General features: G+C 41.9%; 1 protein-coding gene and 1 long non-coding RNA gene across 53 annotated transcripts in view; one reads left to right on the forward strand and one right to left on the reverse strand.

Annotated features, from left to right (window-relative positions):
* The window catches only part of MSI2 (musashi RNA binding protein 2), a 451,660-nt gene extending 427,723 nt beyond the window's left edge, over positions 1-23,937 (forward strand). For 27 of the 49 annotated variants that reach the window (XM_083479991.1, XM_083479977.1, XM_083480001.1 and 24 more), the window contains 3 exons: positions 10,108-10,316; positions 12,871-12,948; positions 18,492-23,937. In XM_083479991.1, the coding sequence (XP_083336117.1) occupies positions 10,108-10,316; positions 12,871-12,912 (251 nt within the window). In that variant the 3' untranslated portion in view covers positions 12,913-12,948; positions 18,492-23,937. Of the gene's footprint in view, positions 1-10,107; positions 10,317-12,870; positions 12,949-14,594; positions 14,777-18,491 lie in introns of those variants that run through there. The other 22 variants (XM_083479993.1, XM_083480006.1, XM_083480014.1 and 19 more) reach the window with 5 other exon arrangements.
* The window catches only part of LOC310695530, a 44,487-nt gene continuing 36,025 nt past the window's right edge, over positions 18,905-27,366 (reverse strand). For all 4 annotated transcript variants that reach the window (XR_014520121.1, XR_014520122.1, XR_014520123.1 and 1 more), the window contains 2 exons: positions 24,141-24,216; positions 18,905-20,005 (listed from right to left, as the gene is read on the reverse strand). This is a non-coding gene — a long non-coding RNA (uncharacterized lncRNA). The remainder of the gene's footprint in view (positions 20,006-24,140; positions 24,217-27,366) is intronic.

Here is a 27,366-nt window from a genome sequence, read left to right on the forward strand (position 1 = left end):
GGGGGTTGGACTATATGATCCCCGGAGTCCCTTCCAACTCTACAATTCTGCTATTCTAAGTGAGCATGCAAAAGTGCTTTGAACAGTGAGGGGGCTCTAAGGATCATTGCAGAACAGCCAGAATGTACATGCAGGTAGCCTTTTATGTTTAAAGGTATTTAATTGCATTATGTCCTGGTGAGCCATCAGGTAGAATTCTGCCTGTATTCTTTTCATTATATCACCACAATGGCTGATTCAGATATCTGAACAGCCAAAGTTTGCCCACTTCCTTACTCAGTTGTGTTTTGCTGGTCCGCAACAGCCATCTTCAGTGGAAACCACAGAGGAAGGGTGAGATACCAGAAAAATCAGAAAGCAGGAAAGATTGGACAAATCAGTTATTCCTTCTTTGGCTTTTGCTGATTGGCTGCAGGCAGAAAGCATGAAGGGAGAAAGCATGCATTAGACATGTTCCCACAGGAAATAATGGATATGAGCATCTCGTTTTGTGAATACTCGCCAGACAATATATTTTCTGGGAATGAATCCTGTTCGGAAGGCGAGACCTATGTGTACATGTTACGTTGCACCTTGTTTTACCGAAGAGATGCTACAGAAATAAAGCTTAAAATCTATAGGTAGGAATGTATAGGTTTAGGGTGCAGAAGTGTGCGAATTTTTAACACATATATTGAAACAGTTATGTCCCTAATGAAGTTTGGAAATGAAGTCCTCAGAGAAGGAGGATGCTGAATATGAAGGAGATGAGATCCAAAAGAGAAAAGCAGGAGGGATTTATATTAAATGCCACATTCTGTAGCAAGGACCTTTTTAAAAATGTTTTTTAAATGTTTGATGTTATATTATGTTTTTATATGTGTTGGAAGCCGCCCAGAGTGGCTAGGGCAACCCAGCCAGACGGGCGGGGTATAAATAATAACATTAGTAGTAGCATGAGTCCCCTCCCTCCCCAGCCAAATTTGATACTGCAGTGAACAGTCCCAATCCACAGCAACATATGGCACCTTCAGTGTGCTGTGGGAAGAGTAACTTTTCATATGTCTCAGTCTTCTTTCATACCCACCTAACTTCCTCCTGTCTCAGAAGAAAAGAAAAGGAGGGATTAGAACTTGGATTCAATATGTGCCTGGTGAGGAAGAACAGAGTGAGTTTTCTTGGTGCCGGTGCTTTTCTTCTAGAAAAAAAGGTGTCGGTAGTACTGCGTAGCCTTGAGTACTCCCAGAAAAAAGCGCTTGTCTTGGCATCAGCTCTGCCTTCTGTACTCCCTTCTCCAAAGCTCTCCCCCACTTGAGCTCTTTTACTTATTTGCCCTTTGGGTGATAATTTCCCCGTTTTTGAAAACCAGGGCTCAGTGTGTTGTAATGTTGGATAAAGACTGGGGACTCAGGTTCCACTTGCCCCCAACTGAGCCATGGGCCTCACTGGGTGACCTTAGGCCAGTCACCACCTCAGGCTATGCTGCCTTACAGGGGTAGAAATGAGACAGGATGATAGATGCCACCTGCAGCTCCTTGGAGAAAACACGCGTTACAGATATTTTTATAGAAACATAAAAATGAGCTTGCAGTAAAAAAGATGGAGCAGGGGTGTCACAGCGTTCCTTTACTGACAGTCTCCTGAGCACCTTTTAGTACTCCCTGAAATAATAGGGTAGTCACCAGCTCATCCAGAATCATTTCATTCAGCCTGCTGGTTGTTTTGCTAGCTTGCTTAAACAAACCTGTTAAGTGAGTGGTCTCTGTTTTCCCTGCGATGTGGAAGGTGGTATCTTAGATTTCTACAAGCTAAATCTCTTGCCATTTCTTAGGGCTACTCTGCCTGCTATTTGTTTTAGGTGCACATCAAAAAATGTAATGTGCAAGTGAAGCAAACACGTGTACTATTCAGGTACGGCGACTGGCTGTGGTCTGTAGTTAAAAGCTCACAGTGCCAGACTCAGGTTTGTCTTGGTTTAATGTGCAAAATGGCCTTAAATGATTCTGGGAATAGTTCTCTCTTTATGGCAGTCCCAATATTTACCAGCCCCGCTCCCAATCTTCTTTTCTCCGGGTGCAGCAAAAAGCTATCCCTTCAGTTTCTCCCCTTCACTTACATCTTAAAACATTCCATTTCCGCTTTGATCCTCTCGATCCTATTTCCTCCCACCTCTTGTTTTAAATTATGGTAGCCCAACTGGACAAAATTGGTCATCGGAGACTCGATCAGCGTGATGCTGTTGTTTTCCATTGCTTGGATACATCGCTTTCTCTAATGTGCCCCCCCCCCAGGGGCTGCGTTTTAGGTTGTAGGGCTTTTCCCCCTAGTTTGCTTTTGAACAATGCATTATTGCTGACTCACACTCATCTTGTTCTCTCTATTAAGCAGCCGGAGGAACCGAGTCTGCGACGTGAAGTGCGTGATTGCGAGTCCATGTCATTATTTTTAGCTCCTAATTGAATGTGAACTTGCTGGACCTCAGTGTGTAATCTAGGTTAATGGGCACACAATGTGGCATTAGAGCTTCCCACACTCATTCCTGTTTGTGGCCCAGTTCCGTTTTCTGAAGGGGAAGGTGGGAAACAGACTTTTACTACTTTATTAGTTTCTCACCAGAGACTCATTTGGGAGCTGCAGGCTGGCGTTGACAGGAAGGTTAGATCCACTGTCCAATAAACCTGGAGATTACAGCTGCTTTTACCACTATATTCCCCCTCCCATTGCAGTCATCAACCTGCATGACCCCAATTTAAAAAGAGCCCAAAATAGTAATCCATCACTTTTTGTTTGTGCATTTTTGTTTTTACTTGTTTCAAAAATATTGCTTTGCCCTGTACTTCATAAAACTTCATGACCGCGAAATGGAATTGACTTATTCCATAGCTTTTCAGTGCAGAGATCATGTTTTCATCTCAAGTTGAATGGCAAGGATTTTACCGCTCAAATTGCTCATTTGCACAAGATACTGGGCAACCTGAAAATTAAGAGGATGAAGAGAAAACATTGTGCAATCACCATCCATCTGTAGAAGAGTATTCCTTTTTATTCTTTCCTGCCTCCCACCCCAGAACTGCTCACTACAGCATCTTCTGCCCAGCATTGAAAATAGAACCCATAAACTAAACTCATAAGGGTCAACTTTAGGGATGGAATTTTCTGAAAATCACAGTGTTGATTATCAACACACTTTTTTTTTCCTCATTCCAGCCTCAGTCCTGAAGGGAAGCAACTTATTTTTTACTGGTTCTGCTTAAACTACAGATAATTGCCACATATTATATGCATAATTATAGGTATAATATTAAACACATATTACATATGAATACATTCCAGGTTTCCCAAGATAACAGATGCATACAACAAGGCATGAATTTAAAAAAATGTATCTAGTTTTATATGTTTCATATTTATAAAATCACACTAGCAAAGCATCAGCTTGCTTTTCCATCCTCCCTCCCGTTCCTTTTAACTCATGTGATGCCTTTTTTCAGATTGCGAGATGCTTTTTGTAAGCTGCTCAGAGCCTTTTTGGTTAAAGGACTGAATATAAATACAAAATATATAAATGCTGTGTAAATGAATAATGCAGTGGCAAGAGGAAACCAATCCCTGGCTCCAGACCTGGGGAGCCAACACCAGATCTAAGGCCAGTCTGGCAAGGGTGTCCTCCTCAGGCAGAGAGTTGTTTGGAGATCCCCCAGACAGTGTTAGTGAAGACAAAGTACAAAAAGAAGTCTTTGCCCACCACTCAGGGGAAAAAGAGGTGTCTGTTTAAAGAAACATTGTCTTCTCACTCCAAGACTAGCTCTCCCTTCAAGTTGCACACCTAGAGACCCCAAGCCCAGATAGCCACAGCCCTCAAAACATCAACCCAAGCCTGGACCCTGACATCTGGCAAGAATCTTCCAGGGGTAGAAGCAGTGTGAGAAGGCTGCACACTGGAATTCCAAGTGATCCCAAGGGACAGGTTTGTGCAGATCCAGTCCTCAAAGAACCCCACCAGACACCCAAAGACCCCAGGCAGTCAGCCTCTTCAGATCAAGGCCATTGCACCCGTTTCTCACAGGGATTCTCTTTCGCATCTCTCTTTGTGCTGCTGCCTCCCCCCTCGGCCTGGTTTCAAAACTCCTTAATTTTATTTTCAGTGTTCTTCTGAACAAAACAGCAGCAGGTTCCCACTTTTTGTTGTCCAGTCTAAATAAGAAAGTTTGAGCTAAAAAATTACACCCTGCAAGTTATACATTCTCTCTGGCACTTCAAATAGGTTTTTAAGCTTTTAGATTTGGCATGTTCTCTGATTTTCCCATCACCTCCCATGCTTATTTAAGATTTGTTTCTGAAATACATTATCAGATGACTACTCCCTTCCTTTTTGATACTTCACGTCTAACTTGCAGTATTTTTTAAGTCTTACAAGGATGCTTGTATTGGAAAAGTATATTACAGCAATATATTCTGATTAAAAGCCAGTCTCTGCAAGGTGCTTTTTCTCTGTGGCAGTTCCAAGACCTGTCTTCTCTAATGTGTTGGGTCTACTGCAGACTGCCAGCTCTGTAACAGCTTTTCCAAATGCTCCTCTGAAGTTTTTGCAACTCGCTGTTTTGTAGGTCATGAACACAAAAGGAGCCGAGACATCTTCTACTCCTCTAGTGTATTTGCAAGATAATGTCCCAGTGGGCGTGCTTTTTATGCTTTGCATTTCTCCTGTAGTCAATTCTGCGATCACAGCGAACTATCAAAATGATGTTCAAACAATGGGAAATTACCCTTGACTTTGTATAGTCAACAGTCTTTGTTCAGACTTCACAAGCAAATCCTGAATGTACAAACAGTATCATTCATATGTGTGTGTGTTTAACAACTGTGAAAAGATACATTTCAATATGTTCTGGTGAATTCAGTTGGTTGGTTGCAAGGCTACTTGGAGGGGGCAAGTGTCCCTGAAGGTGTAGGGGCACTGCGGGGGCTTGCTCCTGTTCCCTAAGTTCCTGCAGTCTAAAACAATTAGGCCCAAAATTGTTGGGCAGAACACTGAGAAAAAGTCCCCAACCTCTGGAATCTGATAAGTTTGCTCACACTTTCTTGCAAATTGTCCGTTTTGCAGTTGTTGTTCCCATTAAGAAGGACATTTCCCCCTATCGATATCTTCCAGAATTCCCCTGGCAGAGTGAGCTTACTTGGCTCTTTCCACTAGCACAGCAGAGACCAGTTAAATGCTCTCCCTAGGTAGGAGTGCAGGCAGTGGATGTCATTTTGGAGAAGGAAAAAATACTGCTCCAAGCAACTTGGCCTTGTGTGCAGTTGTACATCTCTACTGGTGTTCAATCAGTTGAGGCTAAACTGTTGACATGGCCCTGTGGGCTTGGTGCACTGTATTCAGGCTCACCCTGGGGATGGGTGGGTGATGCAACACCCCCTTTCCCCTGAGTAGTGTTGAACGTTTGACTGATCAGAGAAGATTTGGTTAACTGTCACACAACAGTCAATAATTTTTAAAGCATTAACTTTTATGATGACAACAAAAGCAATAATCATTAGATCACTGTTATAGGGAAACAAGGCTGATATTTATTACTACTACTACTACTATTATTATTATTAAAATCTAATTTTGTTAGGATACCTGGCAAGGCATCTATAAATGCAAACAGTTCACAGGTCCTAAAATCTTTTGGTCCCAGGCAGGATTCCTATGAACTTTAGGAAGCTTCTGAGAGTGGAAACAGAGATCTCATTTTTGGATTCCCCCTTCCTGCTGTGGAAACTCTGGCGGCCTTTGCACTACCAATATGGCAGCCCAGACATCAATAGGGCTGAGAAGGTCTGTAGACCTGGGGAAGGCTTGGATCTAAAGCCTTCCCAGTCCTCTGACACACCCCAAACTGAAGATTAAATCCAAACAATGGAAACAATGCTAGGGAAATAATTTAAATTAGAGGTTTTCAAGCTCTGATTTTGAGGTTTTGAATCCATGGCTCCCTTAACCGACTACATTCTTTCTGTGGCACCCCTGTTGGGCTGAGGAACCCAGTTATGTCACCCCCTGACTGCAGAGTTGGCAGCCTCTCATCCTTTTGTGAACACCCTTGTGGAGGGTTCCCTCAGCCTCCTCTCCTCTCCCCTCTCTACTTGGGAGTCCTCTGAGCAGCTGCTGCTGCTGCTGCCGCCCCCGGTCTCTGAGCCACCCCCCACACCAAAGAGAGGGGCCTCCAAGAGGCACCATTCACCTGCAGAGTTTATAGTCAGGGCTGCTGCAATAAACAGTTGTGCAAGCCTTTGGGAGGCAGAGACTTGAGAGGGCATCAGAGGAGGGAGGGAAGGAAAGAGGGATGGAGGCCTGTGTTGTCCGTGGCACCTCTAACCATCACTCAAGGCACCCCAGGGAGCCACAGCACCCTGGCTGAAAATCACTGATTTAAACAAATGTTTAAAACCCTAGCCAAGGACATAGGCGAGCAAGAGTGAACCTGCACCCTCATTCCTTCCCTGCTGGCAAGAGCCCAACAGGTTGTTGGATGAGGTATATAAGCTGCCTTTGGCCCCCACCACCTTCCCCTCCCCAGTTTTAAGATTTCAGCCTTGGTATTCTATTTGGATTGTATCCTAGAACTGGAGGGTGGGCCTTCAGTTGCAAAACCGCATGAAAATGAAAACAGAAAGAAAGCAAAGTACAGTACAGTTAAAAAGCCAAAGCTCCCTTTTTAAATGCAGTAGTGCTAGGTAAGCAGTGTTCCCTCCAACAGCAGCTGCTTTCTTCTTTTCCTCCACCATCATCATTATGGAATCTTAACCACTATAGGGAAAGGGAGTAAGAAGCCCTTCTTCCTATCGTTGCTAAGAAAGGAAGCATCATAAAATAAATCAGGCATTCCTGGAATATTTATTCAAGCAGTTGAGACAAAAACAGTCCTTGAAACCTCCTACTTCGCAATACGTTTACAGTATTGGACCACCATTAAAGAATAGGTGGTCAGGCTGTCAAATCTGACAGATCAGTTGACTGGTGTGTCAATCCTCCCTCAGCGCTTTGGGCCCCCACAGACAGGTTTACTTATACCTGAGTGGAGATGGAGGGGCTTGTCTTTTATCTATTGAGAATGCTGTCTGTATATTAGCTTTGCATCCGTTTTTCAGAAATGCACTCATTTTGGTATCTAGCCATGAATCCTGAGCCAGCAGGAAACACACACAAAAAGGAGCAATGGAGATAACCGTGGGCAACCAGGAACACAGTCAGAAGAGGTCAGGGAGCCATCTTGCTCAAGGCAGAACCATCTCTTCCATCAGTTGCCTCTTCCCAAACACATGGCAGCTCCTTTGGTGCACAATCCTGAGACAACTAAAAATTATTATATCCCTTCAAGTTCCCTGCGCTTCTTTGTAAACACATTGAAATAAGGAGACCCCTTTGCTATCTGGGCAGCTCCCCAGCAATGACCTCTATATCAGAGGCGGATTTAGTTCAGTGTGAGCATTGCAGCCACACAAGGCATGCAAGCCAAGGAGGGCGCCTTTTCAAAGCCAGGCAAGCGCTTGGCCGGCTTCAGGAAGGAGGTAGGAGGGCTCTGGCAGGGTCCTAGGGTCCTCCTTCCCAAAGCCAGGCAAGCGCTTACTGGGCTTTGGGAAGGTAGGAGCACTCTGGGACCTTGCCAGAGCCCTCGTTACCTCCTTTCCCAAGCCCAGCATAAGTCGGCACCGCGAAGGCTGTAAGGAAGGCGTCCACTGGCCTCGCACAGGGCGTCCTATTACCAAGGCCTGCCCATGTCTGCATGGTGGCCATTTTGAGCTTCCCTTGGATGCACCCATCCTGCCAGGACTCCTCACCTTACCAGGACAGCCACCTCTGGCTCACACTAAGGCAGCCTCCATCTGGCGTGATTTAAAGCCACTTCCATGTGGAGGCTCTGCATCACTCACTTCAGAAGCCTAAGCATTTATTTGCCTGGGTAAGGGAGGCTTTCTGGTGAGCTGTCAGCAAGGCCTGTATCCACTTTACTGAACTGGAAAAGAAAAGTCTGCTCTAGCAAGTTAATAAAGGGCCTCTGAATATCTCAGCTGGATGTTTTTCTCCATGAGTGAGAACGCCAAATGTTAGCTTGACATTTAATCTTTAATATTTTTTTAAGTACGTTGTTTTGCCATTTCAGTCCAGCACAATGCAGTTACTTTCCTAGATCTTTCTCCCCAACCTCAGTGCTGATTGTGGTCACCTGTCCCCCTGCCAAACACTAGGGATACTGCTTCATGCATTCTCTCCATGCACACAGACCCCATTTTATCTCTGCCAGGTTAATACTTATAATATTTTGCTATGGGAGGGGCTGCACATTTACAGCTGGCCTTTATTTTAGGACTTTGCAGATCTGTGTTGCTCAAGATGTACCAGATTTGTTTTTCAATTTATCTATTTTTTTAAGTATGGGTGTTCGTTAGAGGTGGAAAGATTCCCTTTTGGTGTGTGAGGCTTTGGGGAAAGCCCCTCTTTTCCAGGAAATGTTGTGGAGTTTTCTGTAAGTAGACAAACAGCTGTTTTCCTCAAAAGTGTGGAATCTAGCAAGATGCAGAAAGAAAACTAATGTGAAATGCCCAGGGGCATATTACTCCCAGATAGTTTTTTTCTCCCAGCTTGGGAAAGGGGAGGCAGGATTCCCAACTATACCTCCAGGCAACATGGCATTTTGACCTCTGGGGAAACTTACAAGCTTGCATCTTTGGTGGGCTGAAAGATTCAAAGCTATGGTAAAGGCTTTGCAACCTCCCATTTCACTCTGCCTAGATGTATAGAGGGAACGGTGCTCTGTAGTCTGTTGTCAGAGAGGGCAGGCCCTGTGTCTTTTTGCTATTTAATCCTGTTTCTTTCTCTTTTTTTCTTTAAAAGCATTTTTCAGATACTTCCACCAATTATTTTACATATCAAACATCTCTAGACAATGCAAATAGACCAATAACAGCAAAGGTTTATTTAATAACAGCGTTCCTGGAACATCATTTTCTAGGTTTGCATTATAGTCGGAGCTATTTGAGAGCATCTTGTTCAGTATAATTAAGCAATAGATTTTAAAAGGTCAATAATGATCAGCTCAAGAAATAGCACTGCTTGCCTTGATATAGTCATGAAGGCAAGTGGATGGTCTCAAAGCATAAAGCTGGCAGTTTTCTCTCTTTGTAGCATACTACTTATGGTTCGGTCTTCCTCCTCCACTAAATCTGCTAATTTCACTTTTTCTACCAAATAGTTGACAAAAAGAGATGCATCGTGCTTTCAGCTAAAGGAGCTGACTTCCCTATTACTATTTACATTTTTTTCCTCCCTACTTCCCTCTCTGGAAATAATTAAGATTATAGGATTGTTTCTGCTTCTAGCTACTCATTTCTTTGTGCATTCCGGTAGTGCCCAAATAATAGTTTTGGAGATGGAGACAGACACTTATTATTAGGGGAGGAGGAAAGGGAAACCAACCCTCCTCTGGTACCGAAAACACCCCAAATGTTCCATTGCATATCATTTGTTTGTTTGTTTGTTTGTTTGTTTGTTTGTTTGTTTGTTTTAAAGAAAAGCATTTCAAACCTCCCAATCTTCATGTACCTTGAGAGCTAAAAAGTGGGTGGGTGGACAGGACATATATTTCATCTGAAAGTTTTCAGTGGATCCAAAAAACGGTTTTCTTTCTTTGCTTATCAACATTTAATATCAATATTAACACAATGTGTAGTCTAAAACTAGTTCCTTTGTAGTTTGCATGGGATGTGAATGCTGTCTCGACGTGCCCAGATCTAGAAAACTCGTTTTACTACTGCATGAGCATCAAATCAGATGTTGAAAAATATATATTTTTGTGATAATTTGGTGAAACTGAGCACCTACCGTCTCTGGTTGCAGTAGTGTGTTGAATGGTGTTTTTTTTTTCCTTCTCTCTTTATACATATTTCTATATATTTGGAGCTCCAAGCTTCTTAGTAGTATGGGCTGACTATTATTGAGTACTTGCTCTCCTATCGCATGGCCTTGGTTAAGTGTTAGAAGTTGGACCTAGGCTGTTTTCTTTTCTTTTTTTAGTGTTTGGCTTTGTAATAACTGTGCATGCTCGGCTTCTGGCCTCATACCCAGCTTTATTCTCTGCACACCAGTCTTGAATAGCTACAGTGCTCAACCGAATTTTGGCGCACCCGCTTCCCCGGCAGGCTCCAACCCAGCCCGGCCCGGAGGATTCCCAGGGGCGAACAGCCCGGGTCCCGTTGCAGACCTCTACGGTACAGCCAGTCAAGACTCCGGTGTTGGTAACTACATAAGTGCTGCCAGCCCCCAGCCTGGCTCCGGCTTTGGGCATGGAATTGCTGTAAGTAGTCCTCTTTGTTTCCCCGTTTCTCCTCCTAGCGTGTCCTGGGCTCTGAAATGAGCAGAGTTAGCTGCCAACGAGTGCAATCCCTCCCACCGCTGTCAGGGTAGGCTCCTGTTAGAGAAGCTACTACACTTTCTAAATAGGCCTTCAAAGCCAGGACTCTTGCCTGTCACGTGTATTAGAAGCTAAATTGAATCTATTTGTGTGGCTCTGCCTTTGCCCCGGCATCCTCTATGGATTCCATATACCTGAAGCTTCACTTTCTTTTGATTGTAACAGCAAACCGTTACACTTCCCTTGCAAGGTACAATCAGACTTCCTTCAGCCAGACCACATATTCAGATCTTTTGCCAGATACTGGACTTGCATTGTGCTCCGTTATTCCAGATAAATGTCAGCTGCTGAGAGGTGTCCATTTGACAGAAGTTGCACTGTGTATTTATTTCTGTAAGGGGGGGGCAGAGATTTCCTCTGATCCATCAACCTGCACAGCACACCAAGTATGTCTTTTTTTTAATTTTAGCAATGTGTGTGCGCTTCTGTTTAAGGAAACCTGTTAAGTTTTTTTCATAGCAATCTTACCCAGGTGAGAGATCTCACTTTAGTGCTCCCACTCGAGCAGCTGAAAGATAACAAATGCCACAATCCTACAAAAACAGGAGTGCTTAATTTCCAAAGGTGTGCTTAAGTTTTTTTTCTGGCTATAAGCCACCCCACCCCACCCCCACAAAAATGCTTACATGAGCTAATTTTGAGATCCTAAAGTACAGGTAGATCTCCACTTACATGTTACATTCCGGCTATTGTGCATATAAGGGAAATTGCACAAAGGCAGAACGATCCCCGGAACAGCTCTTCACAACCATCCCTCCCTGTCTAAAGTCGTCACTGCGTGGGCCTTGCCCCCCCCAACCCACTTTGCTTATTGGGCTCTGGAAGGCCCTGGAGGGCTCCCGTGAGATCTCACAGGAGCCATTGCATAACCTTAGACGGCCTTCCTGGGGGTTTTCCCTGATCTCCCACTCCTCATTTTAATTTTTTTTCTGTGGTCTGTGTAACGCTGGAATCACGTATGTAAAATCAGTGTAAGATGAGATCTATCTGTACTCCTCCAAGCAACTTCCATATCCCAAAAGTTTTAAAGGTTGATAACTCTGCTCATGCTCCCAATAATCTGGGAGCAGCTCCTTGCACCCTAACCCTTTGTCAAAAGTAGATGTATGAATATGCATAGGAGCAATTTGCAGGAACACTCCTATAACCTTAAAACAGGAAGCAAGGAATGGCCTGTATCACTTTTTTAAATTTTAGCTGGGCTAGAAATGAAGTACTGATATAATAACACTTAGCATGGAAAGTTGCCTTGCTCTGCACCTTACCAGCTACCCATGAGTGAATGGATTCACATCACCAGAACAGGGGCTTCTTTCTGTGCCATTATTTCGTATTCAGTTTTAAGATCTAATCCATTTTTGGAAGGTGGAAAAAGGTTGCATAGTGTGTGGGTGGAGGAATGGTTATGTGAATCCAATTTATAAAGAACTGAAGTTGTTGCTTTAAATCTGTTCATCTGCAAAAAAGTTTTTAACGTATTTTTTTTCTCAAGCCAATACAAGATGTTTTAGTATTAATGTGGTGTGATTATTAATTTGGAAGCGGAAAATTACTAATTTTCAAGTGGAAATTTTGCTCAACAAATTTGCATGCAAGTCCCCCCCCCCCATCTCAATTCTACTGTGTTCAATTGTGTGTGTTAGCATGAATGTCTGATGCTGTTTAGTGGCCAGTTAACCAAATTATTTTAAGCCAAACGGATTATTCCTGTCCATTTTCTTGTATCTGGAGCTATACCCTAATTAACCCAAAGTGCAGACAAAGTTCCAAAAGTGTTTTACTGCGTTAAAAATGTTAACACCCGGACATGTATGGTTTTTGTTTTAATTCCATTCCCCTTGTAATGTCAGCTGGGTAACTTGCAAAATCCCATTGGATCAGCTGTACAGTGAAAGACAGATTATTATTCTGTTAAGACCTACATCAATCTAAACTGCCATCTATCGCCACTTTGCAACACCCCTCATTTCCATTTTTCGCCTAAAGAAAGAAAAGATCGGGTTGTTCTTGAAAACGTGTGCGCTGTTGACCTTTTGCAGCAGCCTGGCTTCCAAAGAATAATACAGCACTCAGCATTGTGCTTTGTCTGCACTAATGTGGCCTTTAAAATTATTTTGTGTGTGCCTGCACACAGCTGGCTCTTTAATTTTACGTTCAATAACATTCTACAGAAAGTAGCTGCCTTTTTAATACCTTTCACGCCATCCATTTACTAACAGCAGCTTAAGAAATTTACTTTTCAGATGTGATCTTGGAAAAATATCCCTAGAATTGAATCTACAGAGATGTTAGCAGGACTAGATTGCAGCTTTTCTAAATATTCATGCTGGCACCACACACACTTGAGACTTTTGATAAATCCATGCAAAAAATAAATAAAAATCACAATCTCTTCCCATGTATCACACTGATGACATTAACAATTGTACAATTTTAGGGGCCTTTGATTGCAACGGCTTTTACAAATGGATACCATTGAAACGTTACACAGGGTTGGTTGCCATCTCACTTGGAGGTATTCCAGTATATAGCATTTATATTTTCAACTATGTCCCTTATATTTTGTCATTTTTTTTTTACATTCTTACACTCTTCTTTCTTCCTGTCTTTAAATCCTTTTTTCCTTGTAATATTATTATTATTATTATTATTATTATTATTATTATTATTCAGTTTTCTGGGATGGAAAGCGGAAAGGGATCCTGAGCAAATTTTGCTAAGTGTCTTTACATTTATTTCATTTTTATGCAATCGATTTGATTATTCAGATACAAAGAGCTGTTGAGGAATCCTCAACCTTCTCTGAGCATTTTTTTAAATAAGTACCATTAATGTGGACTAGAGACTTGTGGAAAAAGCAGCATTCAAAAGTGCAATGCTTTACTGCTTCAAATCCACCTCTAAGTGCTATGTCAAATCCTGTAGCACAAGAAGGACTGTTAGTACTTTCAGAACAGCTACCTCAAATTAAAACTATACACTTACTAATGTCCTATCTGGATCTCTGCCTGTTTCCTACCCTTCAACTGACCACCCCAATGTGGGGTCTTTGCATATCAAATTATAAATATTCAGTCTAAAGAGTAAAAACAACTCCTAGAAAACAGTCCATGACCAGATTATATACACATATATCTAAATGTGGTGAATGCTTTATTTTGCTGCTAATTGCATGCCTTCTAAATTCCAAATCAGCGCATGGAATTAAAATAATGATTGCTGAAATTAGGAGAATTTGGCATGATGCTTGTGAAATGCTTTAGGAATGTCAGAGGGGTGAATAAGTATATGGTGGTGTGGTTTAAGTGACCCAAGGTTTTTCGACCATGAACAAATGAGTTTTTAAAAAGGTTCTCAAGGATGCTAAGGCATTTGAGTTGCATCTGTTCAACACCTCACCCCCTTGCAAAACACATAACAATGCTCCATGATTCTCATCAGGCACATGCTCTGCATCATACCCAGAGTGTGACTTGAGGGCACGCGATAAAGATACCTTGCTGAAACTAAGCAGGTCTGAGTCTGGTTAGTGCCTGAGAATCCCATATATGCCAGCTTGAGCTCTATGGTGGAAGAAAGACAGGGTATTACATGTAGTGAAATAAATAAATTCTGTACTCGTCACTAACCTTTAGAACATGCAGTTGGGGAAGGGCCATAATTCAGTGGTCAAGCATCTGCCCTGCAAGCAAATGGTCCCTGGTTCAATCTCCAGGTAGGGCTGGGAAATATTTGCCCACCTAAAATCCTGGGGAGCTGCTGCCTGAGGTGGATGCACCAATGGTCTGACTCAGTATAAGTATATGTTTCTGTGGAGTATGATCTAAGTGACTGGCAGTGAGATACAACAAAAAGAAAACCAGGACACCATTCTAGGTGAATCAGGGTCTCAAACTGGTGCCATTAACGGTTGCTTGCTTATTATGTTCAAGTTACTAATAGCAACCAGGTTCACAGAAAAAAACACTACATGAGCAATTAAAAATGGTGTTTTGGTGCTAACAAGTGTTAACCAGGTAACCATACGGCATTAATTCACCCAGTACCCACATGAGCGCTGTAACCGCCATTAACAAGGCAATAAGCAGTGGCTGAAATAAGCCCATTTCAAATGAAGAGCATCTCTGTAATTTGTGCGCCATGTTTTCTTCACTCCACTAGGTATCTTCTGCTGTAGCTTCAGAGACATCTAGTCCTCTGTGAGCCTTGTTGAGAATACCTTTTGCGGCAATCCTTGTTTCTTCTTGACAACCACACAAACACACATCTTCAGGCATTAACGGACCCTGGATAGCCTTTCCTAACCTGTTCCCAGTTACAGAAAGGTTGTACCATTTGGTCCACATACTTCTGCCAATCATTATTTTTATGCTTAACATTGGAGTCCAGTGAAGTCCTTCGCACACAACATTTCAGTAATTCTCACAACAGCACTGCATGGTAGGTAGGTAGGAAGAGCTGCAGATTGGAGTTGAGGCAGAGGTACTAGCATAGCTCAGTTCATGGCTGAGCTAAGCTTTGAACCAAGATTTACTGGTTCATAGCTTCCTCTCCAACCTGTATTTTTCACGTCTCCCCCTAAACACCAAGACAACCAAGCAGGAAAGAAGCTTGGGGATCAGAAGCTCAGAGGTGTCAGGCTGTGCTACCTCCATCCACTGCAGCTGCCTTGTCTGACAGCTTCCCATAAGCCTATTGGAAAAGCCAAGCTACTCAAGAGGTTTCCAGAGAGAGGCCTTGCTTGAAACAGACCCAGAGCCTGATAGCTGAGTGGGCACAAACTGGCAAAAAAACCTAGCCATGGCTAATTCCTACTGACACCAGCATGATTTGAGTTAGCTGTGACTCAAGTTTTGCTCTGTTGTTTTCAAGTAGGACTTTGCCACAAATGACTTTTGCTGCCTTGCCTTAAACCCAGGGCCTTGCTCTGAGAACGTCTTCTAGGGAACTTCTTGATATGTGAGGCCTGATTTCAGGTGTGTTGGGAGAAGGTATCCCTTCTGGCACCAGGCCAAGTAGAATGAATAAAGAACTTGGTGGATAGAAACATGAAGTTAATTTTTAGAGAGGCAGTGTGAACACGCGTTATTTAGTTGTCTCATTCTCACTGATTATATTGTCTGAAGCCAGTAAGAAAAATAAAAAAATTAGGTACCAGTGGGATTCAATAACAATCACTTCCATATCCAAGTCATTATTACAAATGCAGCATGCCTCTTTCTTAACTCCACCAGGGCGCTTAGTTACACGCCACTCTCTCTTCCCTTGTCATGTCACGCTCTTTATTTTTGCCCTTCAATGCACCCACCACCACCTCCATCAAAGAGCACAGGTTCACCTTCATACTTGGTTTTGAAGTCCTGTGAAGAGGGCCTGTTTCAGAAAAAGGAAGACTTTACATCAACTGTTGGCATGCTTTTTATCCAAGTTGTTTGCCAACAACATCTCTTACTTTTCTAAAAAATGTGTAAATGAAGTTCCCCCACAGGTTCCTGGAGCGCAGCCATGTGTCTGGGATGGCTCCTCCCTCTGGCTGGATCCAATTATGGTCCCAAGTAGATGAGACTACCCAGGGGGAGGGAACATCCTTCTCACCAGACCACCCTGCCTCATGAGCTGGATGGTTGGGATCAACTTGAGCTCCTAGCTTGTCTTCTGTATTTTCTTCTTCTGTGTGTTTCTCTCTCTCCCTGCCTCCCCTTTCATTCCCCACCTGCTGTTAGGAACTGGGGGCATTTGGGAGGCTGCTCCTGTAGCACAGGAGGTTTGTGGTTCACACTGGCACAATTGCACAGAAGAGGAGGAGGCAGAGAAAGAGAGGAGCCCCAAGTGGGACGGTGGAGAACATTGTGCCCAGATGGCTGAGAGGGTTGGCACAATTGCTCATCACAGCAAGCAGGCACCATGAGATTCACTGAGGTGATGGAGAAGCCTGCAGAGCCCATTTGGATCTCTCCCCACCCGCATCTCAGCCTTGGCTGGCATCAGCAGCCAAACACTATGCCCCGCAGCAGGGCAAAGTCACCCTCAAAGGGAAACGTGTTTTAAGAACCAGAGGCCTCTGAAGCAGGTGAACAGGATAGCCCTCCAAGCCACGTCCAAGGAAGGCTAAAGCCCTGGGCTGCAAGTGAACTGTCAGTGGAGGGGGTTAAGTCCTCTCAATACTGCGTTTGTCTGGGGAAAAGGAATTCTGCCAGGTCCACACCAGCAACAGGCCCTTCCCTACCATTGCAGTCCCCCTGTCCAGGACTGGAAAGGGGTAAATAAGTACACAAGTCCCATTGAAGGAAGAATGATGCATTAAGTCAGCATTCCTTCTGCCCTCTTCCTCTTCTCCCTCCTCTTTCCTATTCTCCATCTTCTGGACACAAGTGGTCCATCTTAGTGGCACATTCCATAAGGCATGGAACCAGCAAGGCCAGCCTGTTCAAGAAGGCATACAGCAGGAAGTTAGAATGCCTAGGGCTGAAGCTCTCTTCAGTGCTCCCTCTCCAGAGAGGTCAAAGCAAGGAGGCTCCTGGAACTGCTGTAAGCCAAAAGCTGCCTTTCCAGACCAGCGGCACTGCATGGCCATGCATCACTCTCCATGTTCAAGAGTTATGAAAAGCTGAATGGGGCATACCAGGAAACATAAACCATCACACAAACTAGTCAACAAGCGACACTACTTCCTGCCTAAGGTGATGGGAAAGCTGAATGCACCAGCAGTAGATTCCCCCAGGAATCCATGATAAACATGCAGGGGCAGGTTGTGGGTGGAGGAGCTGGCCAACAGGGATGATGTCTCCAAAGCCCATAAGGATGGTATGAAGAAAAACTCTTTTGGGGCAACACGCAGTAGGAGGGGCCATCTCAGACACATGACTTCCTTCCAAGAACCCCAAGGAAACAGAAGTTCTTCTCACTCACAAGTAACTCCAACCTATAAAAATTTTAAAGGGTTTGTCTCTAATTTTGAGGACCTTGTGGCTCCACAGTGCACGGCCTTAAAAGGAAGACAACACTTGGAACATAGGAAGGTGCCTTATACTGAGTCAGACACATTGGACCATGTAAATGGCTCGGTGCTATCTACACGGGTTGGCAGCAGTTTTTCAGGGTTTCAGACGGGGTCTCTCCCAGCTGTACCTGGAGATATCAGAACTTGAACCTGAGACCTTTTGCATATAAAGCATGTGTTCTGCCACTGAGCTATGGCCCTGGGACCAAGTTATTGTCAATATTAACATCCCTGGCACTTAACAGAACCCTGATTTTCTTGCATGGACCTAGAAGCAGAGAGTCCCTGTTTGCAGCATTAGCTCCCTGCCTGTTTCTGTTTTAAGGGTAATTCATATTATGTGTAAGTTACCATCTAAGCGCCCCTTGTAGGTCATTTGCCTAAGAGTCTCAATCACCCCAGTTCTTCTTTCCCTATCACATTTCTCGGCAGATAGGTGCAGTTACCACATGAATAATAGACTCTGTGTGTATGCTGCGGTGCCATTAGAGCGGCAGAAAGCTGGAGAATTTGATATTAGCCACCGAAATCAGATTCCCTAAGAATTTTAAAAAAGAAAAACAAAAAAGATTAAATTCTGACCTTATACCTGGAAGCTGCGCCCACTAACATTTCAGAAGTTGGGAGTGGGGAGGCTAAATCTGCTTTCCACCAGTCAGGGGAGGGGACTTGTGCGCGCCGAATAGCTCCCTGTGAATCACAGAATAAGGAGGCATACAACATAATTGCATAGTGTATTTAAGCACCAGAATCCACTTCCCCTGTTTCTGAACTTGAGCTGATGTGGTGCAGCATTTTGATATTCTTAACCTGGTTGGTTAGACACAGCTCTGGATATCAACATGCATAAGTCCCTCGCCCTTTAAGACAAATGTATGGTGGCCTGTTGGGAAACAAATGACATCCCAGGTTCACCACCTTCAAAGTGTGACCATAAAACCCATAAAAAGGCCCCTAGAACTAGTAACATGTCTCTGAAGTGTTGGCTATAATTGTTGTTGTTTTTATCTATTCACACACTTTCTCTCTTTTTTTCCTTTTCCAAAAACGCGCTGTAGAGTATATCTGGATGTCCAGGCAAGACAGGGCGAAGTTTCTGAATGGTTCCATGTTTAGGTGATACATCATCAATCAGACTTTGAGCATTGCATCATCACCAATAACCCACACAAACTGGAGGTGGCATTCAGCGGACTTGGGTTGTCCACAATCTCTATCATCTCACAAACCTGCTGTACTATATAGAACAACAGCTTTTTAAAGAAAAGAATATGTGTATATATATATAATCCATTTTGTTCATTTTATTATTTTTCTTGATGTTTTTCCCCCTTTGAAATCTATTTTAATCACTCTTTTGTAGTATTTTGACATAGGCTTGTAGTCACGTAGACCTACTACTTTGTGTATTTAGAAAAAGCCTAACCATAATATAACTGTTTATATATTACGAGGATTTTTTTGGAGGGGGGGCTTTGCTTTTTAATAACCTCCCACCCCTTTATTTTGTTTTATGTACTTTTGTCGCTTAAAAGAAGCTGAAGTGGTAACACGATTCTCAGTTGACTGGTACCAATTCTGAAGCTAAAAAAAACTTTTTTCAGGTGGAATTTAGCACACACTGAATTTAGAAGTAGAGCAAGCAAGACAAGTGAGCGGACATATTCTATTTATGCTGTATAGGGAATGGGAGGCTGGCTCAGTAACAAGATCTCTAGCAGTTCTTTGTATTAGTTAACCTAATTATATCTATTTTCGGCAATAAGGCAAGGACCACAAAGTTTTTTGTGCGTCCTTTTTCTATAAGTGCATTTTTTTGTTGTTGAAAAAGAGGCGATATAAGGTTTTTTGAAATTGTGATTTCTGAAAAAATAATAATACTGTAAATACAATTCCATTAACTTACATATAAACTATTAAAAAAGAGAAATGCTTAATATTTTTGTGATGGAGTCAGACTAAGGCAGTTTCTGTACTGAACGGAAGAAAAAGACAAAGACTAGGGGCCCCCGATCTGCTGGAAGCTTCTCTTCTGCAAGTGCTTTGGCATGAACAGAAGAGGCCTAAGGGCAGGGAACTGCCCTTCCTGGCTCCCATTCATCTCGCCAGCACATGGAACGGCAAAGCTCCCAGTGGGTCGCACCCTGACATTTTTAAACGTTTGAGATCGACTGCCGGAGCTGGCCCATAGCAGTTAGATCAACACTGTTTAGCTTGCTCTGTAGGTGTTAGACCTTATAACTGTACTAGCGTCATACCAGCATATTAACTAGACATCTGTGCACAGCTTATAAAGTAACAGTCTAGTTACATTTTTAAGTTAAGAAGGAGAAAAAAAACTGCTTTTCCCAAGATTGAAAAAGCTACAAATATAATATTTAAGACGGTATTTAAAAATCCAAGCACACTTTTTTTAACCATTCTTTAGATCACCTGACTGACTGTCCATCCATTTCAGCCACCCTGACGCCTTCTATAGCTCTCTGGCCAAGCGAGTCCACTTGGAAGCTCCCACGCTGTGGGCAGGGGGTGCAAATTAAGCCTTGCATCTTCTCACCTCATCCATTCTTTCCTATATTAACAAATTAGGGAAAGCAAAGTTTTGTTTTTTTTTAAAAAAGAAAATATTGTTCTGAATACCTCAGTGCTACAAGTTTATCACCCTAGACGCAAGAGAAGATTTAATTTATTGTAGATGAAAACAGATTTGAAAAAAAAATGTATAAAAAACATCATTGCACTGTGACTGGTAGGGAAAAACTGACAATTTCCAATTTGCACATGTTTAATGTTTGGCTGTTATATATATGGTCCTCTGCTGGGGAGGAGTCTTATGAAGGATATTTTTTAATTTAATTTTTTAAATATGGGTCAAATAGGCCAGCAACAGCAACTCGAAGTACAACACAGTAGGTGATATTACAAGCATAACTATAGTGTGGATATATTCTTTTTTTTAACATTAATATTGACAAGGTTTATTAATATTTTTTTAAATTGTTACGTTTATAAATTTGGTACTCTAGGTACAGCCAGAATAAGACACTGAATGCGACATTTGTTAAGAGAAAAAAAAGCTGCTGCGCTCCTATTTTTGTAAAACTTTACTAACAAGTAGGCTAACATAGTTGTTCAATAGACAAGTTAGAGCAAAGCATCTTTGAACACTCACCGAGGCACCATAATGCTAACCGTAAGGACGGGGGAGGGTCTTGTTTTTAAACAACAAAAAACATGGGTTTCTTTGTTGTTTGTTGGTTTTGGGTTGTTTTTTGTTTGTTGGTTGGTTGTGTAATGTCTTTGGTTGTACTATTATTATTATTATTTTCTTATTTCAAAACAACCAGGTTTAAAAGCCAGAATGCTGGACGCTTTTTAAAATGGAGACTTGATCAAGTAGTACACTAAATAATAATAATACTATTAATAATAATAAAGAAAGAAAAGTAATTAACTGCAAACCAAATTCCCTGAGAGTCAAGTGTGTAAAAAAAAAAAGTCAGGGAATTTTTTTTTTATTACTCTTTAATCAATGTAGATGACATCAGAGTACCACCTATCAGGGACGACTTCTCTGAAGGCTCCTTTCAAATGATGTAGAGTTCTCCCTCCCAGGAGCTCTGCGCAGCTCCCATTCATTTCAATGGAGCTTTCCTGTGAGGAGTTCCCGGGAGCGTGTGCCTGTACTGTATACTACCATGTGTTCCTCCTCGTCATTCATTCCCTGTCACCTCATAGCAGATTATTTGATCATTGTTGTATGTTAATAATGTATAAAAATGACTATCTTGTAAGAGTGCTGTCCTGATGCTAGTGTAGTGACAAACCCCAACCCCTTCTCTTTTCTTCTCTTTCTTCCTCTTCTAGTACATATTGGTAGTTGTATCGTAATTAAGGTTAAATACATAGATGTAGTTATTCAGATTTAGGACCAGTAAGGATAGAACTTTCTCTTATTTAAGACAAAACGAAATGATAATAATTTTGGGCAGGTGTTTTTTTTTAAACTTAAATTTTCTTTTTGTGTTTTTTCTTTCTGCTGATCTCATGTGGTTTCAACTAACCAAAGGTCTCACAATGTTAAAAAAAAAAAGAAGAAGAAGAAGGAAAAAAAATGCTAGCAAAACCACTGCGGCATTTTATAGATTCCCCCACCCTTTGACTTTTATAAAGAGGGTGTGCCATACTACCTTAAATGCTAACGCTAGATATGCAAAACTGGATTTTTTTAATTTATTTTTTAAAATAAAAAAGAGGGAGGCATGGTATAATAAAATGATTTTACTAAGAGAAAAAATATTTTTTTAAAAAAGAATGCTCAGAAGAAAAAAATTGATAACCTGTGTGAATATGTTTTAGATGTTTCTATACCTTTTGAAAAGCCCCAGTGGCCCATAGCACAACTTGTGTGGAACCTGGTATGTTTCTGAAGTGGCTTCCTAGGCTAAGGTTCATTTTAGTTCCCTCACTCATCTAGAAATCTGTTTCAGAGGATTTGGGTTCGTTTGTTTGTTTTTGAAAACAATTAATTTTAGCACAGAAGGCTCAGCTGCGTCATTATTTTAGTCAAGGTGAGCAGGCAAAAAGCCCCATCTTCAGTATCTCATCATTTTGTTCCAAACTTCCCCTTCCAAACAATGCCTTGGAGTTAGCAAAAACCAAAAGGCAGGAGCAGAATGGTGTAAACAGGGATTGAAAAGCACCACTCAAGTACTGTGGTGGATTCTTTACACACCTCCATGGAGAAAGCATTGGAAAAATGCTGCTTTGTGCCTCAAGTTAAAAGTTAATTTTTAAAACAATCTTGTGAAAAACCAGAGGCCAGGAAACTCTATGAGAAATTCTCTGCTTGTTTCCGTGGCGTTTGGATGTCAAAATTGATCTAAAAGTTTGGAAAGAGCTTGGCATGAAATCCTGGCATACTTTTCTTTTTTGCTACTGACTTGAATAGAGGGCCAGAATTTCACTCACGGGATATTGGGAGTTTTTAATTCACATTGCCTGTTTCTCCTCCCACCGAAGGTGTGGAGAGGGGAAACAAAACACAGCCCATCCAATCTTAACTTGATTAAAATGAAGAGCAACCTGTCCCTTTTTTGTTTCCTATTCTACATAATGTTCATTTTAATTTGAATTTGTAGCTTGGACTTTAAGGTAGCATGGCTCTGTTGCTGTAATTTTTTTCCCCTTGTACAGCAGTATATACACAAGCTGATGAATGTTACACATCTTGCTAGGCTAGTTGAATCATTGGGTAATTGTTGGTAAATAATAATGACCTGAAAGGTGTACAGACTTTTTTTAATTTTCTCTTCTCCATCACCCAGCTATTAACCCTGTACGATTCTTTCAATCTTGAGTGTGAATGAGGGCTAGGGACTCCAGCCACCAAACCACCCTGTTTCATTTGCCATCTAATTCAATGCAACATAAAACAAAACTAAAGCAATATAGTTTTCCTACATTTTTTTCTTGAAGGTCAGCCATGGTTGTGTAATATATATATTGCATATGAAATTGTTTACAAAAAAAAATACTAACTACTTATTTTTTACTCTTGGGTGTATTTGTTTTGAAAGGTTTCCTTTTTGTTTTGTTTTGGGTTTTTTTCTGAAAAGCAAAATGGTTGGAAGAGCAAACCGAAGCTAGTCTAACTATGTTTTGAGTGACAGGGGGCCTTAGACACACTGGCAGATTCCCAAAAAATCTGCATCAATACACTGTAGAGTTTCATAAAGTGCGCAGAATCTAATTCCAATCCATTTTCTCACTGTGTGCAAGCACTACATGAGATTCTGCAAGCTAAGCAATACTTTAATACTGTAATAAAAAAAATTACCAAAAAATAAAAGGAATTCAAAATCAAAGTGATCTGTTTGCCAGTTACCAAACAATCAGAATGTATTGTCTTAATATAATTTTGTTTCAGACAAAAACAAACAAACAAAAAAAAGAAGTCACCCGTGCTATAGAATAACCTGTGTTTGTACATATGCCAACACCACCACACATGTGTGGGATGTGAGTGTCAATTGAATTCTAGTGATAGCAAAATAATCTCACTGTATATGTTGTACGTTTTGAATTCCATCAGTAAATCCAATGCAAAATCTCAGCATTTTCAGGTGGTTCTAAATGTACTTAATCAACAACGACACAGTGGCCAGGCCTAGCCCCTTCCTTTTATATTTTAGTATGAACTGATGCGAACTTTGGTAGTGACTTTTTATATACATATATAAATATATATATACATACATATATATATATACGTGTATCTATATATATCAAGCATCTTTCAGGTCTCTGTGTATGGCTTTCCGAAGCCCTGTTGTAAAAATATACTACATGGATGGGGGTCTCTCACATCACAGATGTGGAAAGTATAATTTTATATTTGTATTTTCAAATAAATAAGTTTGTGAAAGGTTTCCATCCTCTACTGTGGTCCAGAAAATCAATGTGTTTGTCTCAGAAAAAAATAATAAAAAAATCTGTTTTGAACAGTGTTGTATGATGTGTCATTTGCATCAATCGCCTGACACCTAGCTGTTAATGTCTATTTTTCCACTTCCCTTACCTGCATTCATCTCAAAAAGGTGCCCATATGCTCTGGTTAGTCAATCATCATTCCTTAATTACTCTGTTACAGCGGACAAGGTGTTCTACGCATTTCCACATCTGCTAGGGAGGAGACATAAGCCTACCTGGCATGAAGGGTCTTTTCTTGATAACTAGATGCCCCATTCTTTTAATCATGCTTGTCTCCTGTGCATCAGAACTCTGAAAGGCAAAGTTTCAAGAAAGACTTCAGAAGGATGTGTGTGACCTCATAGCTCCCAGGGATTCATGGATTATTTTTCCACAGTCCCCGCCAGGTGGGTGCTTGCAAAAAGAGTCACCGGGACTCTTAAAAACTAAAGCATCAAACCATTTATCAGGCCACCACCAACTAGCATCAACTTGACCATTATGGTTTTGGCTAACAAGAGGTGTTTAACTGCCCGTCGGATGCAATTGCCTTGGAAACTGGGGCTTTCCATATTTTAAATGACTATTTTTTATTTCATTTACTGGCTATTTTAAATCGAGGGTGTTGAGAAAGGCTGGCATGGCTTTGTTCTCTTGGGAGCTGCACCATGGTACTAATTATTAAAAACCAGCCTTCTGCATCTCTAGGTTCCTTGATTCAAAAAAGCTTATCACTCTTTTCTTTTACAAAGAATATTAGAGCTGCCTGAAGAGGCGCAAGGACCTGATAGCATATAGTTCTTCAATGTATTTCTAATTTTGTATTGGGGGGGGGGATGCAGTATGACTCTATCCAGAGTGATATCAGAAATTAGTCTACAAAGGTTTGCTTCAGCCCCCAATTCAGGCAGAACATCACTACCACTTTGCATTCACCACAAGGGTAGGGGTATTTTTTTTACTGGGATGGGGAGCTCTTTCCCATCTGACTTACTGTTATCTACACCATGAAGATAACAGCTGGTGGCTCCTTGGGGCAATTAATTCCTAGGGCTAAAATCAAGAGGGAATGATGCAACAGGTGTGGGGAGCCAGGTGAGGGCAGAAGTGCTGTAAGGAGAGCCCTGCAGCTGGATCAGACCAAATGCCCTCAGTTATACCAGCAGCATCACAGTGGCCAAGCAGATGCCTTTGGGAAGCAGGCAAACAGGATCGGAGCACACCTGTACTGTCTCTCCCCACTTGTGATACCCAGAAACTGGTATACTGGTTCATGGTGAGTTCCAGCACCTCTTTTTCTAGAAAAATAGCACTGCATAAAATATAATAAAAAATCAAATATAATACACTGCTTAAAAAAAGAGAATAAAAATGAATACACCATCGATAAAACTGAGTAGTACAGAAACACACACACGTCTTTAAGAGGCTTTAAAGCTGATTACCAATCTCAGCCTCTCAAATGCTGAAGGGGGAGCCATTCCAAAGGTGGGTGCCACCACTGAGAAGGCCCACTTTTGTGTTGTTACCAAGCGAGAATCCATTAGCTGCAGAATGACCAGCAGACTTTCCTCAGAAGATCTTACTGCTCAGCTTGGTCTGTACTGGGGAAGTGAACTGCTAGGTGCCCTTCTTTCAAGTGGCTTTGGACTTTCCATATCAACAACCAAACTTTTTGCTTGTCTCAGTAGTTAATCTGCCTCTTAACACTAATGTAATATAAGCAAATAAAAGGGATGCGGGTGGCGCTGTGGGTAAAACCTCAGCGCCTAGGACTTGGCGAGTTTTTTTGTCTTGCGGTTCTTTCCGTCTTGCGAAGCACGGTGTCAGAAAAGTTTTGGAAAAGCTTCAAAAATCACCAAAGTCTTCAAAAACCTCAAAAAAGGCTACCACACCGCGTTCTATGAGTTGCTCCTCGAAGTCAAGTCGCAACTGTATTAACGGTTTTAAGAAAAAGGAAACAAACTTGCAAGATGTTTCTCTCTTGCAAAGCAAGCCCATAGGGAAAATCGTCTTGCGAAGCAACTCAAAAAACCAAAAACCCTTTCGTTTTGCGAGTTTTCCGTCTTGCGAGGCATTCGTCTTGCAAGGTACCACTGTATTACTATTTTTTAATCACAAATTGTGACAGGAATGTTGGGAACTGAATTTAAGATCAGAAGAATGAAGAACTGAAAAGGGACAGTTCCATTCATCTCTACACACCCCTAACCAGAAACCCCTCAATGAATCAAAGATTGAAAGTTATAAGATACCTAACCTTTCAGATGAGCTGGAACTTCACATTTAAAAAAAGGAAACAATCTAGCTTCTAGTTTCATCTTAGATGGCGACAAGGTAGGAAAAGGAAATGGGGACGGTGGAGACTCCACAAGGGTCTCTGCCCCCTCTAAGGGCACTTCTTCCATTGCTGAAAGAGAGAGCTCAGCGCTCAGGTTGCTTAACAAGAGAAGATGGACTTGGGGCTGCTGCGGTTGAAGGTCAGCGCCCTGCTGACTGCGGGATGGCCTCGTCTCTGGAAAGCAGTCAACCCATCAAAGCCTTAATGGGACTGATGATTAGTGAGGTACCGAGGGAAAAATTAGATTAGAAAAACAAATGAAAATCATTTAGGAAGTGGGGCTTATTCGCGGTGGAAGGCTGCTGCTGTATCAAGGCAGGCAGGCAACAATTTGACTTCCATCCAGGAGAAGGAGAGCAGGTCTGGAATACATTAGTGTGGTGGGAGGCCGGGAATAGCAGCCACTTAACCCTGTCATTCAGCAAACATTAGTGAATTATGAGTGTGTTACTGTTGGGTTATGCGCTTGCAAAATGCCCAACGGCCTCCTATATCTCAGCTAAAAATATGCTCGTGCGCCTTTGGTGTCAACAAACTGATTTTTATTTTTATTATTACAGACACTCCCCACACAGCTACCCACTCCCCAAATGATCAGAAATAAGTTTTCTGTTCCCCTTGCAGCTTCTCAAAAATTTAAATCCGAATCCCAGGCCAAGCCTTGTGAAAGAAGCCAAAATTTCCTCTCCTTGTCAAATTACTACCCTTGAGGAAGAAAGCAAGTCCTAGAAATGCAATTTAGGACCTTTTCTTCATGCCATAAACAATGGTGGTAGATTACAATGGGCTTAAAATGCTGTTTGAGCTGTTCTTACTATGTAACCTGAGCTGCAGATAGGTGCATTGGGGTGGGCAGAATTATGGGAGGGAGAGGGAAGTTGCTTTTTGCTAATAGCTGTGGGGTGGAGCTTGTGACAAGAGTAAAATAAGATCCAAAATTATTCAAAGGCTGTTCAAAGGCAATTCTATGAAGAGGGTTGGGGGTGTGTGTGTTGCACCTTTTGTTCTATTTAAAAATCCATGAATGGGTGCTCTGTGCCCAAAGGCACAGCTAACTAGTTTTCTAGACCAGCTAACTAGTTTTCAGTGAGTCAGAGGTGGTATGAAAAAGAAACCATTTC

This window comes from Podarcis liolepis (assembly GCF_965112155.1).
Source record: "Podarcis liolepis genome assembly, chromosome: 16".
Taxonomy (NCBI): domain Eukaryota; kingdom Metazoa; phylum Chordata; class Lepidosauria; order Squamata; family Lacertidae; genus Podarcis; species Podarcis liolepis.